The following is a 17,098-nucleotide window of genomic DNA, read 5'->3' as shown; positions in this document are numbered from 1 at the left end:
AAATCAAAATACACCCGATGACAGTTAGAATTTAAGGTATTGAGTATATGTACTGTATAATACAGTAATATATTCTGTATATGACCATATTATGGTGATCCTGGGGTCGTGATGATGGGGCCCTTGAATATTGTTGCCCAGGGTATAACAAAGTGTTAATCTGGCCCTGCTTGTGCTGCAGATGCGTTTGCTAGATTTTGTGATTTTTAATCCTGTAGGCGCCCCCTGCTGGTCATTCATCGTCTGCACCCATCCCCCATCCCAATATTCTCCATGGAAAATCCAAATCCATGTGCCAGCCCTCTACAACAGCTCGTTTTCCATAAACATCTGAGTGTTTTCTATGGACTGCGAAAACATTGACAGAAGGGATTTGTGCTTGTGGAACATACGCCATTTAATCATGCAAGGGGGAAATATAAACCCATCTAAATTTGAGGTTTTAAGATTTAAATTAACCTAAGCATTTCAGAGCCCATTTGGCTCGTTATAAATGTATTTACATGTCGTTACAGTATTATTGATTTGATAAGGTGAGTTTGAAAAACAGAAGCCCTAGTATTTATAATGTGTATTTTATGTATAAGCCTCTACAATGAGTGCAGTTTTTCAGTTCCAATGCTCTGCTTTAGTGAATGACTTCTCTTTATCATAGCGTATACATTACAAATACTAGGGCTTTTTGTTTTTCAAACTCACATATTTTTTGTTTAATAGCCACACAGTGACAATGAGAAACATGGTTTCAATAAAACAATACAATACAACATAAATTGTTGTTTATTGCTGGGTTTTTGAATTAATAAAAGTCAAAATGCACAGTCAAATACTGCCTTTTTTTTCAAGTTTCTAACTGGTTAATGTGTGGTTGTTAGAATTTGCTGCCATCTGCTGCATAGAAGTTGCAGTTGCTAAAACCCAAGCTGCCACTTTATTACAAATAAACATATTAAGATCTGACTGTACATTGAGCTTTTTATTTTATTTACTAGTAATAATTTTATTAGCAGGTCAGAAAGGTGTAAATTATTAAACACAAGTATAAGAAGAAACCGTCAACAGACTTATGATCAATAGCCTACAATTAATTATAAATGTAACAATTCCGCCTATAATTTTTACAAACCATCACAATTCACTGTTGCAAATGTATAAATGTCTACTTGTTTTGCTTTGACTTGAAAAAGAAAAATAAATAAATAAAACGTGTTGCTCTCATAATCAATTGAAGGCATTACGCGCAATTTACATTTGAGTACGTACGGCAGGTCACAATCATTCCTTCACGCTACGTAACTACGCTACGCAATTTACGTAGTTATGCATCATAAACTGTTGTTAGTTTACTGTATGAAATTTAATGTAATATTTTTAGTCGCTTGGGTTTCTCACAATACAAATTCTTATTTCATTGCCATTTATTAATTTATATTAATTAAAGTAACATCGTATTAATGTACAGTAATTGTGTTAGTAATGTGTGTGAAGTAAATCTGCAAAAATGACAAGTTGACTGCACATTATGCTTTACATTGAAATAAATAAAACTTCAAACCAACTTTTATTTCACTTTCTAAAAATTACTTTACATCATTGTAAACACTGAGAGTAGGACTGTCAAACAACTAATCGTGAATAATCGTTTACAAAATAAAAGTTTGTGTGTGTATACGTGTGTGCAAATATTATATATATATATATATATATATATATATATATATATATATATATATATATATATATATATATATATATATATATATATATATATATATATATATAAAATTACACACACATATGTATATATTTAAAAAAGCAATTACGTTTAAATATATATTTATTTATATATTTTATATAAACTTAAAAAAATACTATATAATACATTTTTTCTTACATTTCTTACATGTATGTGTGTGTGTATTTATATATAATAATTACACACAGTACACACACATATATTATGCAAATGCAAACTTTTATTTTGTATACGATTAATCGTGATTAATTGTTTGACAGCTCAAACTGATAGTCTAATAATCTACATTAAATATTGTCTCTTCAGTCCCATTTGAATCTAGGCACTTCAAACAAAGTACTTGTTGGCAAAACCTAATTTTGTAAAAAAAAAAATTACAGAAAAATAACAAATGCTTAATCTGTGACATTACAGCCATATTACACCTATGCCCTCAAAGTAGAAACAAGTAATCCTTAAATCCAACAGCAGAAGGTCAATGCTAATAATAAAGGACAACAAGTTTACATTTACAAAGGCTGCACAACTTCTCTTCATAGCTAAAATTATAAACTATACAGTCTTTCATAAGAAAAAGTGTCTAATCATTTAGCATGGTGTTCACATTCGGTGAATCCTGTTGTGATCGATGAACTGTTTGAGGTCATGGAGGTTGTCCCACCACTTGAAGAGGAAGGTTTCTGCGATGAGGCTGAACCACGGTGTAACCTTTAACTCGTTCTTCTTGGCTTTCTCCAGGATCTCCTTCAGCTCTTCTTTAGAGACGTAACAGTGGCTCTGGATCTCATTCGGGTCTGGATTCAGATCCACATCTTTTTGCATGAAGAGGATGTAGTCAATCTCATGCTCACCCCAAACACCGTCTGACTGGGCTTTGTAGTGGATGCGAGTGAGGTAGGTCATCTCTTCTGGGGGCACCTGGTGGAAAGCATGAGACAATAAATATTTAGAGAAATCTAACTGGTAGCATTTCTATTCATTCATTTTATGCCACATGCAGGCTATTTTTTGTGAATAAACATTTTCATTTCTCATAATAATACCTGATCCACAGGAATGCCGAGCTCAGCTTGCAGACGTCTCTGTGCAGCTGTTCGAACCCCTATGGCGTCCTTTTCTTCCAGTTCATTAGATGTGTGTAAAGGGTGGCTACAGCAGGTATTTGTAAAACAGCCTGTGGAGGAAGAGCCAATGGGATGCTTTAAAAAATTCAAATAAGTGGCCTTGTGAGTGTATGCATGTTTAACTCACCCGGAAAAGTGATTTTGGCATCGGATCTCTGCTGTAGGAGCAGCTTCTCGTCACTGTTAAACAGGAAAACACTAAATGCTCGATGCAATAACCCTGTAGGTGAGTAAACAGGTAAATTACTTAATGTCAGTTGATGTAATTAGGTTGCACTGGCATTTAAACAGTGAGTAGTATATTTACACAGTATATTTACATTTATGCATTTGCATTAATACTGTTCAAATTATTAAAGTACCAAACAAGACCTTCGACTACACTCACAGAAGACATAATACACACTATTGTATTACTATATTTATCCTGCATTAAATTTTTTGTCCTGTCTCTTAAAAAAATAATAAATAAATAAACCTATGTCTCCCCCTATAAAGGTTGTGTCTCCATTGATCGGTAAAACTTCGTAAGCTAAAAAGGACTTTCTTCGGCACTTCTCATATTATTGCTTTACTATTTCACATCGCTTTGCAGTTTTCCACGCTTTTGTAAGTCGCTTTGGATAAAAGCATCTGCTAAATGCCTGAATTCTTGCCCTTAAATGTGACATTCACTAAAATCATACAAATAATGAAAGATATTTATTGCAACATATAGACCGTTTCATCGGGCGCAAGTGCGGTGACGCGATAAGCGTCTGGTCCGAAATTTACTTCCGGTTTCTGTTTGTTTAATGGTCTGACTAGTTGCTGAAACTGAACTCTTAAACAAATACCTCGTCGAAAATAACAAATGTTTTGGGTTCCTATGTAATCTACGTGTTGTTTATTTTGCTTGTTATATAAATAAACTACTTCAAAAGTACTTTGTTGTTATTTATTCTTCGCAGAGCTTACCGGAAGTTACATGATGACCACGAAAGCTGCGTGTTTATGTTGTTACTGCTGAAACCGTCTATATGATGTGTATGAATTTAAGATGCATTATGCAAACACATTACCTTTATCAATGTTCGAGTTTAGATGACAGTTTTTCTTGCTGTCAGCTCCAATCTTTTTGTCGTCCTCATCGATCAGAATACACATCTCTGAAAGCAACTGGACTTGCTTTTCATCCAGATTATCCATATTAATCTCCGGCATCCTGACAGGTGCACTGAGCCGTCTTACCTGACTGTATATACACAAACTTAGTCAGTCACATTCACCTAAAACATTATTTTTTTATCATGCAATAACTAACAAACTAAATCTAATAAAGTACATATAGTAACACTTTCTGTAATACATATATAACAATAATAAAATGTATTACATAATAATAAATACATAATTTTGAAGTAACTTAAATAAAATTTAAATTTACACTTAAATAAAATGGTAAATTAAACAACAATGTACTACAAATAACCTAACAAACACCTTATTATTGCAACAAAAAATATAACTTTCTGTAAAAGAAAAGTAACTTAATATAAGTTATTAACACACATACCCAAAAACTATCATGCCAAAGTACAAAATATACACATAGTATAGTCTAATATAATAATAAACTAACATAATATAAACTAATATAATATGTTATTATTTATAGGTATAATAATAGTATAGGCTTAAAGGGATAGTTCACAAATGACAATTTTGATAGTGATCCCCATTTACTTCCATAATACTATTTAAGTAAATGGGGCTCATGAACAGTTACACACATTCCTCAAAATATCTTCATTTGTGTTCATCAGAACAAAGAAATTTATACAGGTTTGTACAAACAAAATAGTAAGTAAATGATTACAGAATTTTCATTTTTGGGTGAACTATCCCTTTAAAGTACTGTAATAGCTGCCAAATAATATACCAGCTAATGTTAAACAGAAGACAAGCAAAATCACAAACAAAAACAGTAAAACATATTAAAAACGATATTAGTAATAATAAGAATAACAACAAAAATACATTCAACATAATGAACAATAATAAATACTGACAACAAAATGGAACTAAGAGCAGTACAGACCAACAGATTCTGTAAACATAATTTACTGTACCATCAGCTCAAGAAGTTGATTCTATATTAAGATATTGAAGTATAACGCTGTTAATATGATGTTAATAGTCTCACCTTTGCAGAGTTGTGTCCTGTAAAGCACGTAAATGCGCTATGTCTGTTCCTGCTCTATATTTATTGACTCTCATCAGCTGCGCAGCCGCTGATCTGCAGCCGAGCGCGTGTATGCGCAACGCCCATAACACACACGCCATAAGCAGACTCACTGCACAGACCAATCACACTTCACTACACTACACACGCGCCATCACACCACAATCAAACTAAACAATATAAACACGGCGTAATAACTTTACGGTAAAGCAGCGCTATACACACACGTATACTACTTCAGCGATTATGCTCAAACTGTCGATTTAACTACACAGATCATACATGCAACAGTCAGAAACCAACTAATCGCTGCTGGTTTGACAAGCCCAATAATTCTCCACCCACAAGCAAGTACTGTTTCAAGTGTTTTAATTGGTTGTTGGTTATCAAACCGTCTTCGGATTGGTAGTTATTCAGTCACGATCGTTTCCGGGTATGGCTGACGAAAAAGGACAACGGTAAAAGAAAATCTTTGGTTATTGATTTTTTATATTTAAAAAATTAGTAAATCAATTAAAATTACAGATTTTTTTATATTTAAAATTAAACGTGTACAATAGTCAGACATTGCAGATTTTCTTTTTACAAAAAGTGTTTTTAAATTACATTCAAGGCATTCTTCTATTAACTAGATTCATATTTAGTTTATTATTTATTATTTCATTATAATTTTTTAATTAGTTTATTATTTGGGGAAGCTGTATATTTTTAATAATGTTTTCAAAATTTCTACCTATTGTCTATTTAATTTTATTTGGATAAATGTCATGTTTAATACAGCTTAATAAATGTATTGGAAACGATAAATAATTAGTATGGCTATTATCTACCGGTAGTGCGACTTTTATTTTGAAGTGCAACGTCCGGGCGCGTCTGTTCTGGGGTAATTTCCTCTCACTTCACAGTCCGCTCACAGTATCGGATTTGATAAAAACATCCGAGTGTCAAAATCCTGGTGAATTTATTTACACACATATAACCAGTGAGTTTGTGGATCATGCTGGGAGACTCAAAAACACAGCAGCCCATCATCATCGAATGACAGACACTGAGACCCTCTGAATCTGTAGAAATAATTGTGAGTATTATTGGGAGCAGAGCCGCTAATGTTTGTGATCATTTGTATTTGCTGATCGCAGTTTGTGTTTGCCTTTACAGCTGACAAAGTACACAGCTGATATTAAAGGACAGATAACAGCTGTGTTACAATATTTCATGTTGTGCGTTAGTGCTGTGGGTTCTCTGGGCAGGCCAGCTGACCTTGCATCAGATTGCACAGCTCGCGCGCTTACGTGTGTTTATGATCGCTTCATTTCACAAGACAACACTCACAAGACAACACACACAAGTCAGCATGTAAGGTTGTTGTTTTTTGTTGGAAAAGGTGTGTGTGTATGCGCGCGCGCGTGCGTGTGTCTGAGGGACATTTTTGCGTTATTGTTATTAACCTAATGCTCTACCAATCGAGCTACAGGAGCGACTGACTTGATTTGACGTGCTGTGAATGTTTGGTATGTCTAGACAGTACTTTTTATGTATATAAATTAAGCAAATCTAATTTAAATTTCACCTTTAAAGTCAGATGTAGTTATGTAATCTTTTCACTTATATTGCATGGCTTAAAAGCGTCATATACGATATGAGGCATGGTACTGTAGGTGTATAATCCATGCATGTGCATATTTGTTATACTGTATGTGAGTTTCGAAGCCAGCCACTAACCTGATCACCTAATACCTGTCTGTTTAACGTCTCTTTCTTCATGCACATGTTGTTCACATAACCTGTTGTTATTTTAGGTTGTGAGAATGCTGTAAGATGCGCTCCATGCCTGTAGCTTTTCATTCATCATTGTCATGTTTGTGAACCGATAGATCGTGTTGTTTTGTGTTCAGTGCCGGACTGCGGCCCCGGGGCCTCCTGCTGCGATCTTCATCACTTTAAGTGGTCGTCTGAGGATGTCTGCTTTGTTTATCATTCACTGCTCTTCATGCCTGGTATTTGTTTTTCTTTTGCATGCTTCTTAATTACTGTCATGTCTGTTCATACAAATTTAATGTCTTATGAACTTTTTAAAATGCTTAGGCTGACATTAACATCTGTCTGTGTTACTTTAAATAATGGCTTGCTTGCTTTAGGATTTCTAATAATGACATCAATTTCCTTAACGTTCGTTATGTGGTACATTAAACATTAATCGCCCGGGCAGAAAAAAATGGTTTTAACAGGTGAATCTCACTAATTTTATTTATTTAAAAAAAAAAACTTTAATAGTTTATTTGTGGCATGACAATTATAAACAGCTCCCATATTACTGTAATAAGAAATGATTTTTTTAAGCGCTGCAAAATGATTAATCGCGACAAATTGTTTGCAGAATTCAAGTTTTTGTTTACATTATTATATACAGTACACACACATATATAATTACGTATATACACTCACCTAAAGGATGATTAGGAACACCATACTAATACTGTGTTTGACCCCCTTTCCCCTTCAGAACTGCCTTAATTCTACGTGGCATTGATTCAACAAGGTGCTGAAAGCATTCTTTAGAAATGTTGGCCCATATTAATAGGATAGCATCTTGCAGTTGATGGAGATTTGTGGGATGCACATCCAGGGCATGAAGCTCCCGTTCCACCACATCCCAAAGATGCTCTATTGGGTTGAGATCTGGTGACTGTGGGGGGCAATTTTAGTAAAGTGAACTCGTCGTCATGTTCAAGAAACTAATTTGAAATGATTTGAGGTTTGTGACATGGTGCATTATTCTGCTGGAAGTAGCCATCAGAGGATGGGTACATACATGGTTGTCATAAAGGGATGGACATAGTCAGAAACAATGCTCAGGTAGGCCGTGGTATTTAAACGATGCCCAATTGGCACTAAGGGGCCTAAAGTGTGCCAAGAAAACATCCCCCACACCATTACACCATTGCATTAATGAGAAATTGAACAGGTGTTCCTAATAATCCTTTAGGTGAGTGTATAAATACACACAAATGCAAATATATATTTAGGAAATATTTACATGTGTATACATTTGTATATTTATATAATTCATATTATTTATTTGGCTGGGAAAAGATTATTCGCATACAATATAATATTTTTTTGCATAATGTTTGTGTGTGTACTGTGTGTAATTATTATTAACCACACACACATATTCATATATTCATGTCAATTTTTTTTTAATTTATATATCAATTTGTTTTTAATTTTTATAAAACGGTTAGTTCCAATCCTTGATTCTGATTGGTCAATAGGTGTGCTTTATTCACGATAAAACACTGCTATGACCGCTTCACCCAACGGTTCTATTTAATATCACTGCGCCCTTAGCAACACCCTTAGCAACACATAAACATATAATGAGACAAAGTCTGAGAACAGTTTGTTGTTTTTATTTGAGCTTTCATGTTGTTGTTCGCAGTCAGGGACTATTTTTTGTAGCGGAAGGGATGCTTTTATTGATTTAACTTCATGAAAGTTGCACTAATATTTTTTTACTTTAATATTGTGTGGTAACCGTTTTATAAAAGCAATAAGGTACTCGAGGCAAGTGCTGTGTCGTGAGTGGGTAACGGCTGAAGGGGTTGCGGGCACTCCGCTTCGCGTCGTGCCTAGCAACGCCCTTCGGCCGTTGCTTGTTCACGGTGCAGCGCAGCCTCTCGTACCTTATTGCTTACATATATAATATAGAATATATAAAAAATATATATAAATATATATATACACGTGTAAATGTTTCTTAAATGCATACATGAATGTGTATGTGTTTATGTATACAGAGTAATTACACACAGGACACACACATATACTTTTGTTTTGTATGTGATTAATCGCGATTAATCTTTTCCCAGACCGAATTATTTATAATTAAGAAAAACTTAATATTTAATTAGATTTTTATACATGCATGTGACTTTATATATACATAATTATTATACGCAGTACAAACATATGTGATGTAAACAAAAACTTTAATTTTCTAAACGATTAGTTGCGATTAATTGTTTTGTAGCCCTAGATTATTATTATTTTTTTAAAAGAATTAGATAACACTTTATAACAATGTTGTATTGTTAACATTAGTAAATGTATCCGCTAACAAAAATACCTTTTTTTAGTAGTACTTTTTAATCTTTGTTAATGTTAGTTAATGCCTATACAATTGTTCATATGCATTAAGTAATATTAAATACTTACAACTTTTGACATTGTTTCGTTCATTGTTAGTTCAAGTTAGCTAATGCATTGACTAATAAACAAATATAACCTTACTGTATTCTTGGTAACACTTCACAATATGTAACACTTCTAATACATTATCCCATCACGTGCATAAACATTAATGTCTGAAATAAAAATTTTATTTCTTTTTTTTTCTTGTCAAAAGTCATTCTGCGTTTGTGAAATTCACCCTTACATTCCAATTCATTGTCCGATTCACTTGCACAGTAAAAACATTCTCTCTTTTACACATTTCATAAAAAATGCATTGTAATAATGTTTATATACTTAACTAGTATGACATCAGTCTACACCCTACCATTAACACCAACAAGTTTCTCAAGTCTCTCATCAACCACAGCTTCCTGCCTCTCAATATTCAGCATTATATTTACACTATCACATTCAGAAATAGGTTCTAGCGTATTAAACAAGGAGCACGTTATTTCCTGCGCTGCATCGAGATGGGACAAACCATGCGGTCTGTTTGCTCAGTTTCAGGTAGGAAGTGCCTAGGGGGAAGGTCACTGAGGAGTGATGCCTGTTGAAAGTGGAAACAGCGCAGCCGCCCGTCAAGTCAAACAGAAGCGCAAGTCGCACAGTCTCTCCATTCGGAGGACCAACAGCACCGAGCAGGACAGACCAGGCATGCAGAGAGACATGCTGGAGGGCCAGGTACGTTCTTTTATTTCTTTCTGTTTTTAAAATGATCTATCATGTGATTTAATAAAGGCACGGTTGAAGAATGTAGTTAGGAACACTGAAAGAAACTATTGTTGGAGCGTTCTGTACCCTCCAGACATGTACTGTAGACATAAAAGACACTGAGCCAGTTTTGCAACATTGTTTTGCATCATGCCAGTTGGCATATGTACTGTTTAGATCATCTTTTTGTAAAATTGCGGAGGAGCACACATTAAATCTTACAAATGAAATCATATGGGAGTAGACTAGCAATAACTAAAAAAGCCATAATAAAAGATTATAATAACTCAAGCTTGTGTTTACTGTGAATGATTCGGTTCAGTTAAACAGGTGTAAACACAGGAGTTGTGATAGAAAATACAAAGTCCAAGCGGCACGTTGTGAACAGAAAAGATAAAAGTTAAGCATTACTGTCAATGAGTAGTTCCTCCATTGATTGAGTACTGTAATGTATCCGTGTCTGTGGAATTCAGATCCAGTTATCAAGCGACATTCCTTATGCAAACATTACTGGAGTGTGATAGTGATAAGAGACGTCTCTGTTCATGTAAATCAGGCTTTAGATTTACATTACGAAGTTTTATGAGAAGTTCACCCATTCCATCAAAGGGGGTCAAAACCTTAATTTAAAGGGTTCTTTAATAGTAAAAAGTCTACATATTATATAAAATATTTTTATGTAACCACAAAGTAAGATTGAGATTCCCATTGCAATTCCATTGAAAAGTAAGCTGATCCTGTAATTTTCACACTGAATGTAGTTTAGACCGGAGACATACCTGACAGCAGAATGCAAACATAGCCGTGTATACTCAGCTGACACATTGTAAGTGCGTAGGCAAATCAATTGTGGGTAAATGTGTGAACCTGTGGTAGGGCTGGCCGATTTTAATCTACTTTTTTTTTCAGAACATTTGACCGATTCACGATTTTCTATTTTTTTTTACTAGTCAACTTAAAACATAACTACAACAATACTGCCGTAAGATTCTCTTTTTCTAATACCATTGTTTTTATACAAAACATCTGGTTAAAGGTGGCATCTAGTGGTGAGGTTGCGAATTGCAACGAATTGAAACGCATAGAGAAGCTACGGTAGCCGCCACCAGATAAACATGGCATCTTCGGCGTCAACTTAGTAAAAAAGTTTGTCAGTTAAGGGTTTCTGTAGAAACATGGCAGCACAAGATGGCGACTTCCATGTAAGGGAACCCCCGGTATGAAGACAAAAACATCTCATTCTAAGGTAATAAACACATAACGGTTCATTATGCAAGGTCTTTCTACACCCCTGATAATATAGTTTTGTATATTATTTTGCATTTCTGTCAAGAGATCCTTTTAAAAATTACACACTGCACCTTAAACCAGACTGTAAAAAAAGATGGACGAAGTAGTCGTGACATCAACCATAGGTTTTTGAAGATCGTTTTTGAAGCCAATAGTAGGCGTTCCCTGCCGTCGCCATCTTGACTGTGCGTCACCGCGCATCACTCGCATATATCCGAAAATGGGTAAAGAGGCGGGAAGTGGGTGAAGATGAGGTGGCTGGTTGCTGAAAACCTTTTAAAGCCTACAGCGAACGGTCGGTTTGGACTACAGCCCTCTACTTCCTGCTGTAATGACGTCACTAGAACAGTTTTTTGACTAAACTCAGGAATACGCCAGTCGCCAGCTAAGCTAACGGCAAGCTAAGCTATCGAATCACAACACACTAAACAAACTACACAATCAGAACTCGCTACGTATTTCTGAAGGAGGGACTTCATAGAACAAGACATCAACCCGTTTTGATGACAGTGAAGACAGCGCTATACAGATAAGTAAATTGTGTGAAAAATACTGCGTTTTTTACACGTGAAACATGAACACATTTTATATTGCGCAACGTAAACATAATCAAAGCTTCAAAAACACAGAAAGAACGGGACCTTTAACATGTGATGTGAGATTATGACTGTGTACTTAAACTACAATCAAATACAACAAAACATAAAAATGCCTAAACATATGTTTCAGGTCTAGTTTTTACATTTAGGCTACAATTGTATTTCGAAACAATGCCTAATTTCTGCATAGATTTTTAAAAAAGTGAATTCATTTTCATGTTGATAACGCTCCTTTATTGTACTTGGATTAGAACTTTAGTTTCTTTAAAGGTGTAGTGTGTAATTTTTAGATGGATCTCTTGACCGAAATGCAAAATAATACACAAAACTATATTATCAGGGGTGTATAAAGACATTTTCATAATGAGCCGTTATGTGTTTATTACCTTAGAATGAGACGTTTTTATCTACATATATCGAGGGTCCCCTTACATGGAAGCCGCCATTTTGTGCCGCCATGTTTCTACAGAAGCCTTCAATGGACAAACTTTTTTTTAAGTTGTAAGTTGTCTTCGATGACATGTTTGTCCGGTGGGGGCTGCCTTAGCTTTTCTGTGATTAAAAAACGAGGGGTAAGCAGTAGACTGAGCCATTGGTTTCAATTCACCAGCACCTCACCACTAGATGCCGCTAAAATTTACACACTGCACCATTAAACCTATGATTTGTTTAAAATTTGATTAGATTTTTCATTATTCAAATTATTAATAAAATAATGAATTTATGCAGGGGCACCACTAGCGATTCTGGGCCCTATGAAAGAATATGAGGTTGGGCCTCTTACCAATCTTATTTCGCACCAAAAATACAAGCCAGCCTAGCTATCTAAAGTCTTAAAAATACACACCTATTACATTTACTATTGTGTTTGACCACTATTATCAGTGTTTAGTCAGAAACCTACCATGTCTTTAGCTATAAGATGATTTATTGTGCAAATGTAAATTTTCAACAGAAAAAAATACAGTACAAAAATCAAATATTTAGAGAAAATGCAACATTCTTAAACAAAGATTAAACATACATGATATGGTGTGTATGAACCTTAACTCAAAAACCTTTACCTTCCTCCACTGGATAATTGTGAGCCTGCCTTTGAAAACCCAGCTCTAGTGTTTATTTGTGGTTTACACTTTATTTGTGTGTTTTCTACATAAAAATAAACCTACACAGTGGAAAGAACATTCTGTAAAAATATAAACTTAATATTGACAGAGTAAGTTTAAATTATAGTAAAATAAATGCTTGAAATCAAACTGTGATGCTCTTTATCTCACACTTAGATTTGAGACTTTAGTCTGGTTTTCACAGACAGAGTCTCGCATGTGTATGAGTCCGCTAGCAATATTTGCTAACATTAGAATGCTGGCGAGAGACGAGAGAGTTTCATGTGCATTTAACAGGTACAGCTGCTGCGTGAGGTTTTGATCATGGTTTCAGTCAGTTGTACTTTTGTTTGTTTGTTTTAAAGAATAGAGCTAAGGGACATAGCGCGAATGCGGGAGGGAGTGTGAAAAATCTCAATTCCCGGATTTAAATAAAATATTGTCAAAACTTACATTTAAATTAATCAGTAAAAAATATGTAAAAATAGCCGGTAACCTGTGGTGATGACAGTCTGTACTAGGCACTGGAATCACATTCAGATGTGTTTTTAACCTGGATATAATATAATTAAGGGAACTTGTCATGGATATATTAGGCTACGTTCACACTGCAGGCGAATGTGACCCAAATCCGTTTTATCTCCTGACAGTCTGAATACAGTCCCTCCAGAAAAACGCAATTATGCGATCGCATGATTCAATGCATAATCAGACAAAGTACGCATATTTATGCAGGAGCCGCATTTTTTAAAATACGCCGCACTTTTGCCACATATATTGCAGATTTCCACGTGCAAAATATGCACGTGGCTTGCATGATTTCATAATCCCCGCATTTTCGTAGCAAAAGTCACATATATCTTAGCAGAAAGTTGAAAAATGTCGCATTTACTTAACACGAGCGTAGTCGTTGCCATGGGAACATTATGAAGTGACGTAATTACGCGACCGCAGTTTTCGCAAGTTCCCGCCGTTCCCGCCGTTTTCGCGAGTTCCCGCCGTTTTCGCGAGTTCCCGCCGTTTTCGCGAGTTCTCGCCGTTTTCGCGAGTTCCCGCCGTTTTCGCGAGTTCCCGCCGTTTTCGCGGGAAGTTTTCGCGAGTTCCCGCCGTTCCTGCGGGAAGTTTTCGCGAGTTCCCGCCGTTCCTGCGGGAAGTTTTCGCGAGTTCCCGCCGTTCCTGCGGGAAGTTTTCGCGAGTTCCCGCCGTTCCTGCGGGAAGTTTTCGCGAGTTCCCGCCGTTCCTGCGGGAAGTTTTCGCGAGTTCCCGCCGTTCCTGCGGGAAGTTTTCGCGAGTTCCCGCCGTTCCTGCGGGAAGTTTTCGCGAGTTCCCGCCGTTCCTGCGGGAAGTTTTCGCGAGTTCCCGCCGTTCCTGCGGGAAGTTTTCGCGAGTTCCCGCCGTTTTCGCAAGTTCCCGCCGTTTTCGCAAGTTCCCGCAGTTTCATTGCAGAAAATTGCATAAATATCTCGCATATTCCATCGCATTTTATAAGAAAAAGATTATTACCCGCAACAATCACAAAAAAACTCTGAATTTTGTCTGGAAGGACTGTGAATAGCAAAAATCTGATATTTCAAATCAGACCTAGGCCACTTTAATATATGTGGTCCGTCTTCTGCGTACTTCAGGGCCGTATATGGCAGTCACATTTAAATGATAATGTGAACAACAACACAAAAAAATAACAATTCTCCACAAAATCTGAACTGAGCATTAAGACCTGCTGTGTGAACTAAGCCTTAGTTTGTTTGCTTTTCAAGACTCCGTCTTTTTTAATTAGCCAAGACATTTTTACAGTAGTGCAGCTCATGTTTGTTTGACTTGATATGTGATGCTGCCTGGTTCGTCCATTCTCATTGATACTGGGGGTATCTATGGCCCCCTCAATGCTCTACAGTCTCATACATTTTTAAGGAGCGGCCCACACTGGGGTTCGATTGTTCTGTCGGTTCCTCTGTGGGTTGATTTCTGATTGGCAGTGTGTACTGTAAACCGTTGACTGGATTTAGACTATACCACCTTTCACCCTCTCAATGCTGTCATTATGTCCAGTTGCTATGGTTACCACAAGTTTTTGGATTGAGCCGCTTAATAAGAAGATGGCGAGTCTCTCTCTCTCTCTCTCTCTCTCTCTCTCTCTCTCTCTCTCTCTTTCTCTCTCTCTCACACATGTGTACATGTGGTAATGACAGTGGAGGTTGTGTAGCTTTGACACACTATTTTCATCGTTATACAATTGTGTTACTTTGGCAAGACAACACCGGTCATACTGAAGCAGTTATTGGACATGGACACTTGTCCCAACAATGTTTGTTTGTGGACTGCTTTTTCTGGCTAGTTTTAATCAGGTTAAAAGTCTTATTTGGACATTCTTAGCTTTGAAAACGGAGGTAAGTATGCTAGGTTAATTGTGTTTTGTGTGTGTGTGTATACAGTACTGTGCAATGTCTAAGGTCACCATGCCACCATTATATTACTTTTTTTGCAATGGTATAGTCTCTTTAATAGAACACATCCAGAAAATACCGTAAATGTGTATAGTATTAAAACAGTATAAAAGTATAAGCCGAAGTGTCAGGTATTTAGGGTAAACTCCACTTTCACTGGAGTTGCAGGATCTCTTAAACCTAAATGAAATTAAATCCTAATTTCTAATTCTAATTAAATGACTTCAGGACTTCAGTCTCCTCAAAAAAGCTCAAGATGTGTTTCATGCCTAGAGAGGTCACACTAAATACTGACTGATGCCTGAAGAAGACATTTAGTACTGAAAATTATTTTGTTTTTAATTTTGTGTACATATTTCCTGTATTTTCTGTTTGTATCGTACTAAAAGAGTGAAAAATAAATATGGATGGACATTTAAACTTTGCTAAAACAACAAAGCTGATGGTGGCGGCCTAAGACTTTTGCACAGTACTGTATATTAAAGGCGGAGTCCTTGATGTTTGAAAGCCAATGTTGATATTTGAAATCACCTAAACAAACACGCCCCTACCCCAATAGAATCTGGACTTTCTGTTGATAGACCCGCCCCACACATACGCAACCCGGCATTTGATTTGATTTGATTGGCTATAAGTGTGTTTTGGTAGTCGGCCCGTCTCCTTTTCCAAAGCGTTTTTCAAACATCTTGGACTCCGCCTTTAAAGCAATAAGCCCCAAGAAGTAGTGGGTTACAGTGCTTTTATAACAGCTAAGGGGCGTTGTTAGGCATGACGCGAAGTGGAGTGCATGCCTAAAACCCCCTTAGATGTTATAAAATGCACTGTAACACCACATCTTCGTGGGGCTTATTGCTTTTATAAAACGTTTACTTCATATGCATAGGCGAATTTTATAAAATAAAACAAAGCAAATAACATGGAATTATATTAGTACAAATATTACTCTTCCGCCTAACAAAGTAGTTCCTCTGAATGGTGTCTGCAACAGAGCGGTTCCCAATCAACACAGACGGAGCAAAGACACAATGAAAATATGATTAAAGACTGGTGTTTATTTTCATAAATTAACATTAATGTAATTAATTTACATTAACTTTTATATCGTGTAACTGTTGAAGTGTGTAAATATGTTTTCAAACACAAAACAAATGTTTCATCCTACCTTCATTTGTTCTCTTTTTATTCGCTTTTTGCTCAAAATTTGAGAGCTGAGATAATTCCATTTTTGCGGAGATCAGATTCAGAGTGATTCTCAAAACATAACACAGAGTTTGAACTGAGTGAATGCTTCAGTGTTTAACTTGTGTAAAAGCGCAACCTCGTGGATAATAGCCGATTGGTTAATACTCCTCAAGGAAACGATTTTCTTTAATTGACGAGATAACTAAACAATGTTTATTAATATTTATCTGGATTGTCATTAATTGTGGAATTGTTGAAAAATTTAAATATGATTAAAGACTGTGGTGTTTATTTTCATTAATCAGTAGGCTACGTAGCAACAGTGGCGCATTGATACTTATGTAATGTCTGAATCGTGCAGTTACCGGGGTATTTTATCACAGCTCAGAAGGTGTTTCAACCAATCAGAATGAACAACCAGAACCG

General features: G+C 35.9%; 2 protein-coding genes across 6 annotated transcripts in view; one reads left to right on the top strand and one right to left on the bottom strand.

Moving 5' to 3' along the window:
- Positions 1–2,121: 2,121 nt before the first annotated feature.
- On the bottom strand, positions 2,122–5,382 carry idi1 (isopentenyl-diphosphate delta isomerase 1). The gene is made up of 5 exons (XM_055181767.2): positions 5,066–5,382; positions 3,942–4,114; positions 3,008–3,100; positions 2,800–2,930; positions 2,122–2,674 (listed from the first exon to the last, which is right to left on the bottom strand). Exons 1-5 carry the CDS (start codon positions 5,203–5,205, stop codon positions 2,357–2,359), a joined length of 855 nt encoding a protein of 284 aa, XP_055037742.2. The 5' UTR covers positions 5,206–5,382; the 3' UTR covers positions 2,122–2,356.
- Positions 5,383–5,420: 38 nt separating this feature from the next.
- wdr37 (WD repeat domain 37) overlaps positions 5,421–17,098 on the top strand; it is a 40,512-nt gene continuing 28,834 nt past the window's right edge. The window contains exons 1-3 of one of the 5 annotated variants that reach the window (XM_073864077.1): positions 5,421–5,562; positions 7,000–7,101; positions 9,842–10,021. In XM_073864077.1, coding sequence (XP_073720178.1) covers positions 9,884–10,021 — 138 coding nt within the window. In that variant the 5' untranslated portion in view covers positions 5,421–5,562; positions 7,000–7,101; positions 9,842–9,883. Of the gene's footprint in view, positions 5,563–5,943; positions 6,183–6,978; positions 7,102–9,841; positions 10,022–17,098 lie in introns of those variants that run through there. The other 4 variants (XM_073864074.1, XM_073864075.1, XM_073864078.1 and 1 more) reach the window with 4 other exon arrangements.

The sequence above is a fragment of the Misgurnus anguillicaudatus genome, chromosome 25 (genome assembly GCF_027580225.2).
Source record: "Misgurnus anguillicaudatus chromosome 25, ASM2758022v2, whole genome shotgun sequence".
Lineage (NCBI taxonomy): Eukaryota > Metazoa > Chordata > Actinopteri > Cypriniformes > Cobitidae > Misgurnus > Misgurnus anguillicaudatus.
The sequence above is the reverse complement of the archived record's forward strand: the minus strand, read 5'-3'. Positions and strand labels throughout refer to the sequence as shown.

Excerpts from the sequence above, each read along its gene's own strand:
- idi1 (XM_055181767.2), bottom strand. The coding sequence starts at position 5,205 with ATGGCGTGTGTGTTATGGGCGTTGCGCATACACGCGCTCGGCTGCAGA. Across the intron at positions 4,115-5,065 it reads CAGGACACAACTCTGCAAAG|TCAGGTAAGACGGCTCAGTG; the intron begins GTGAGACTATTA and ends GTGTATATACAG. Across the intron at positions 2,675-2,799 it reads TCGGCATTCCTGTGGATCAG|GTGCCCCCAGAAGAGATGAC; the intron begins GTATTATTATGA and ends GCTTTCCACCAG.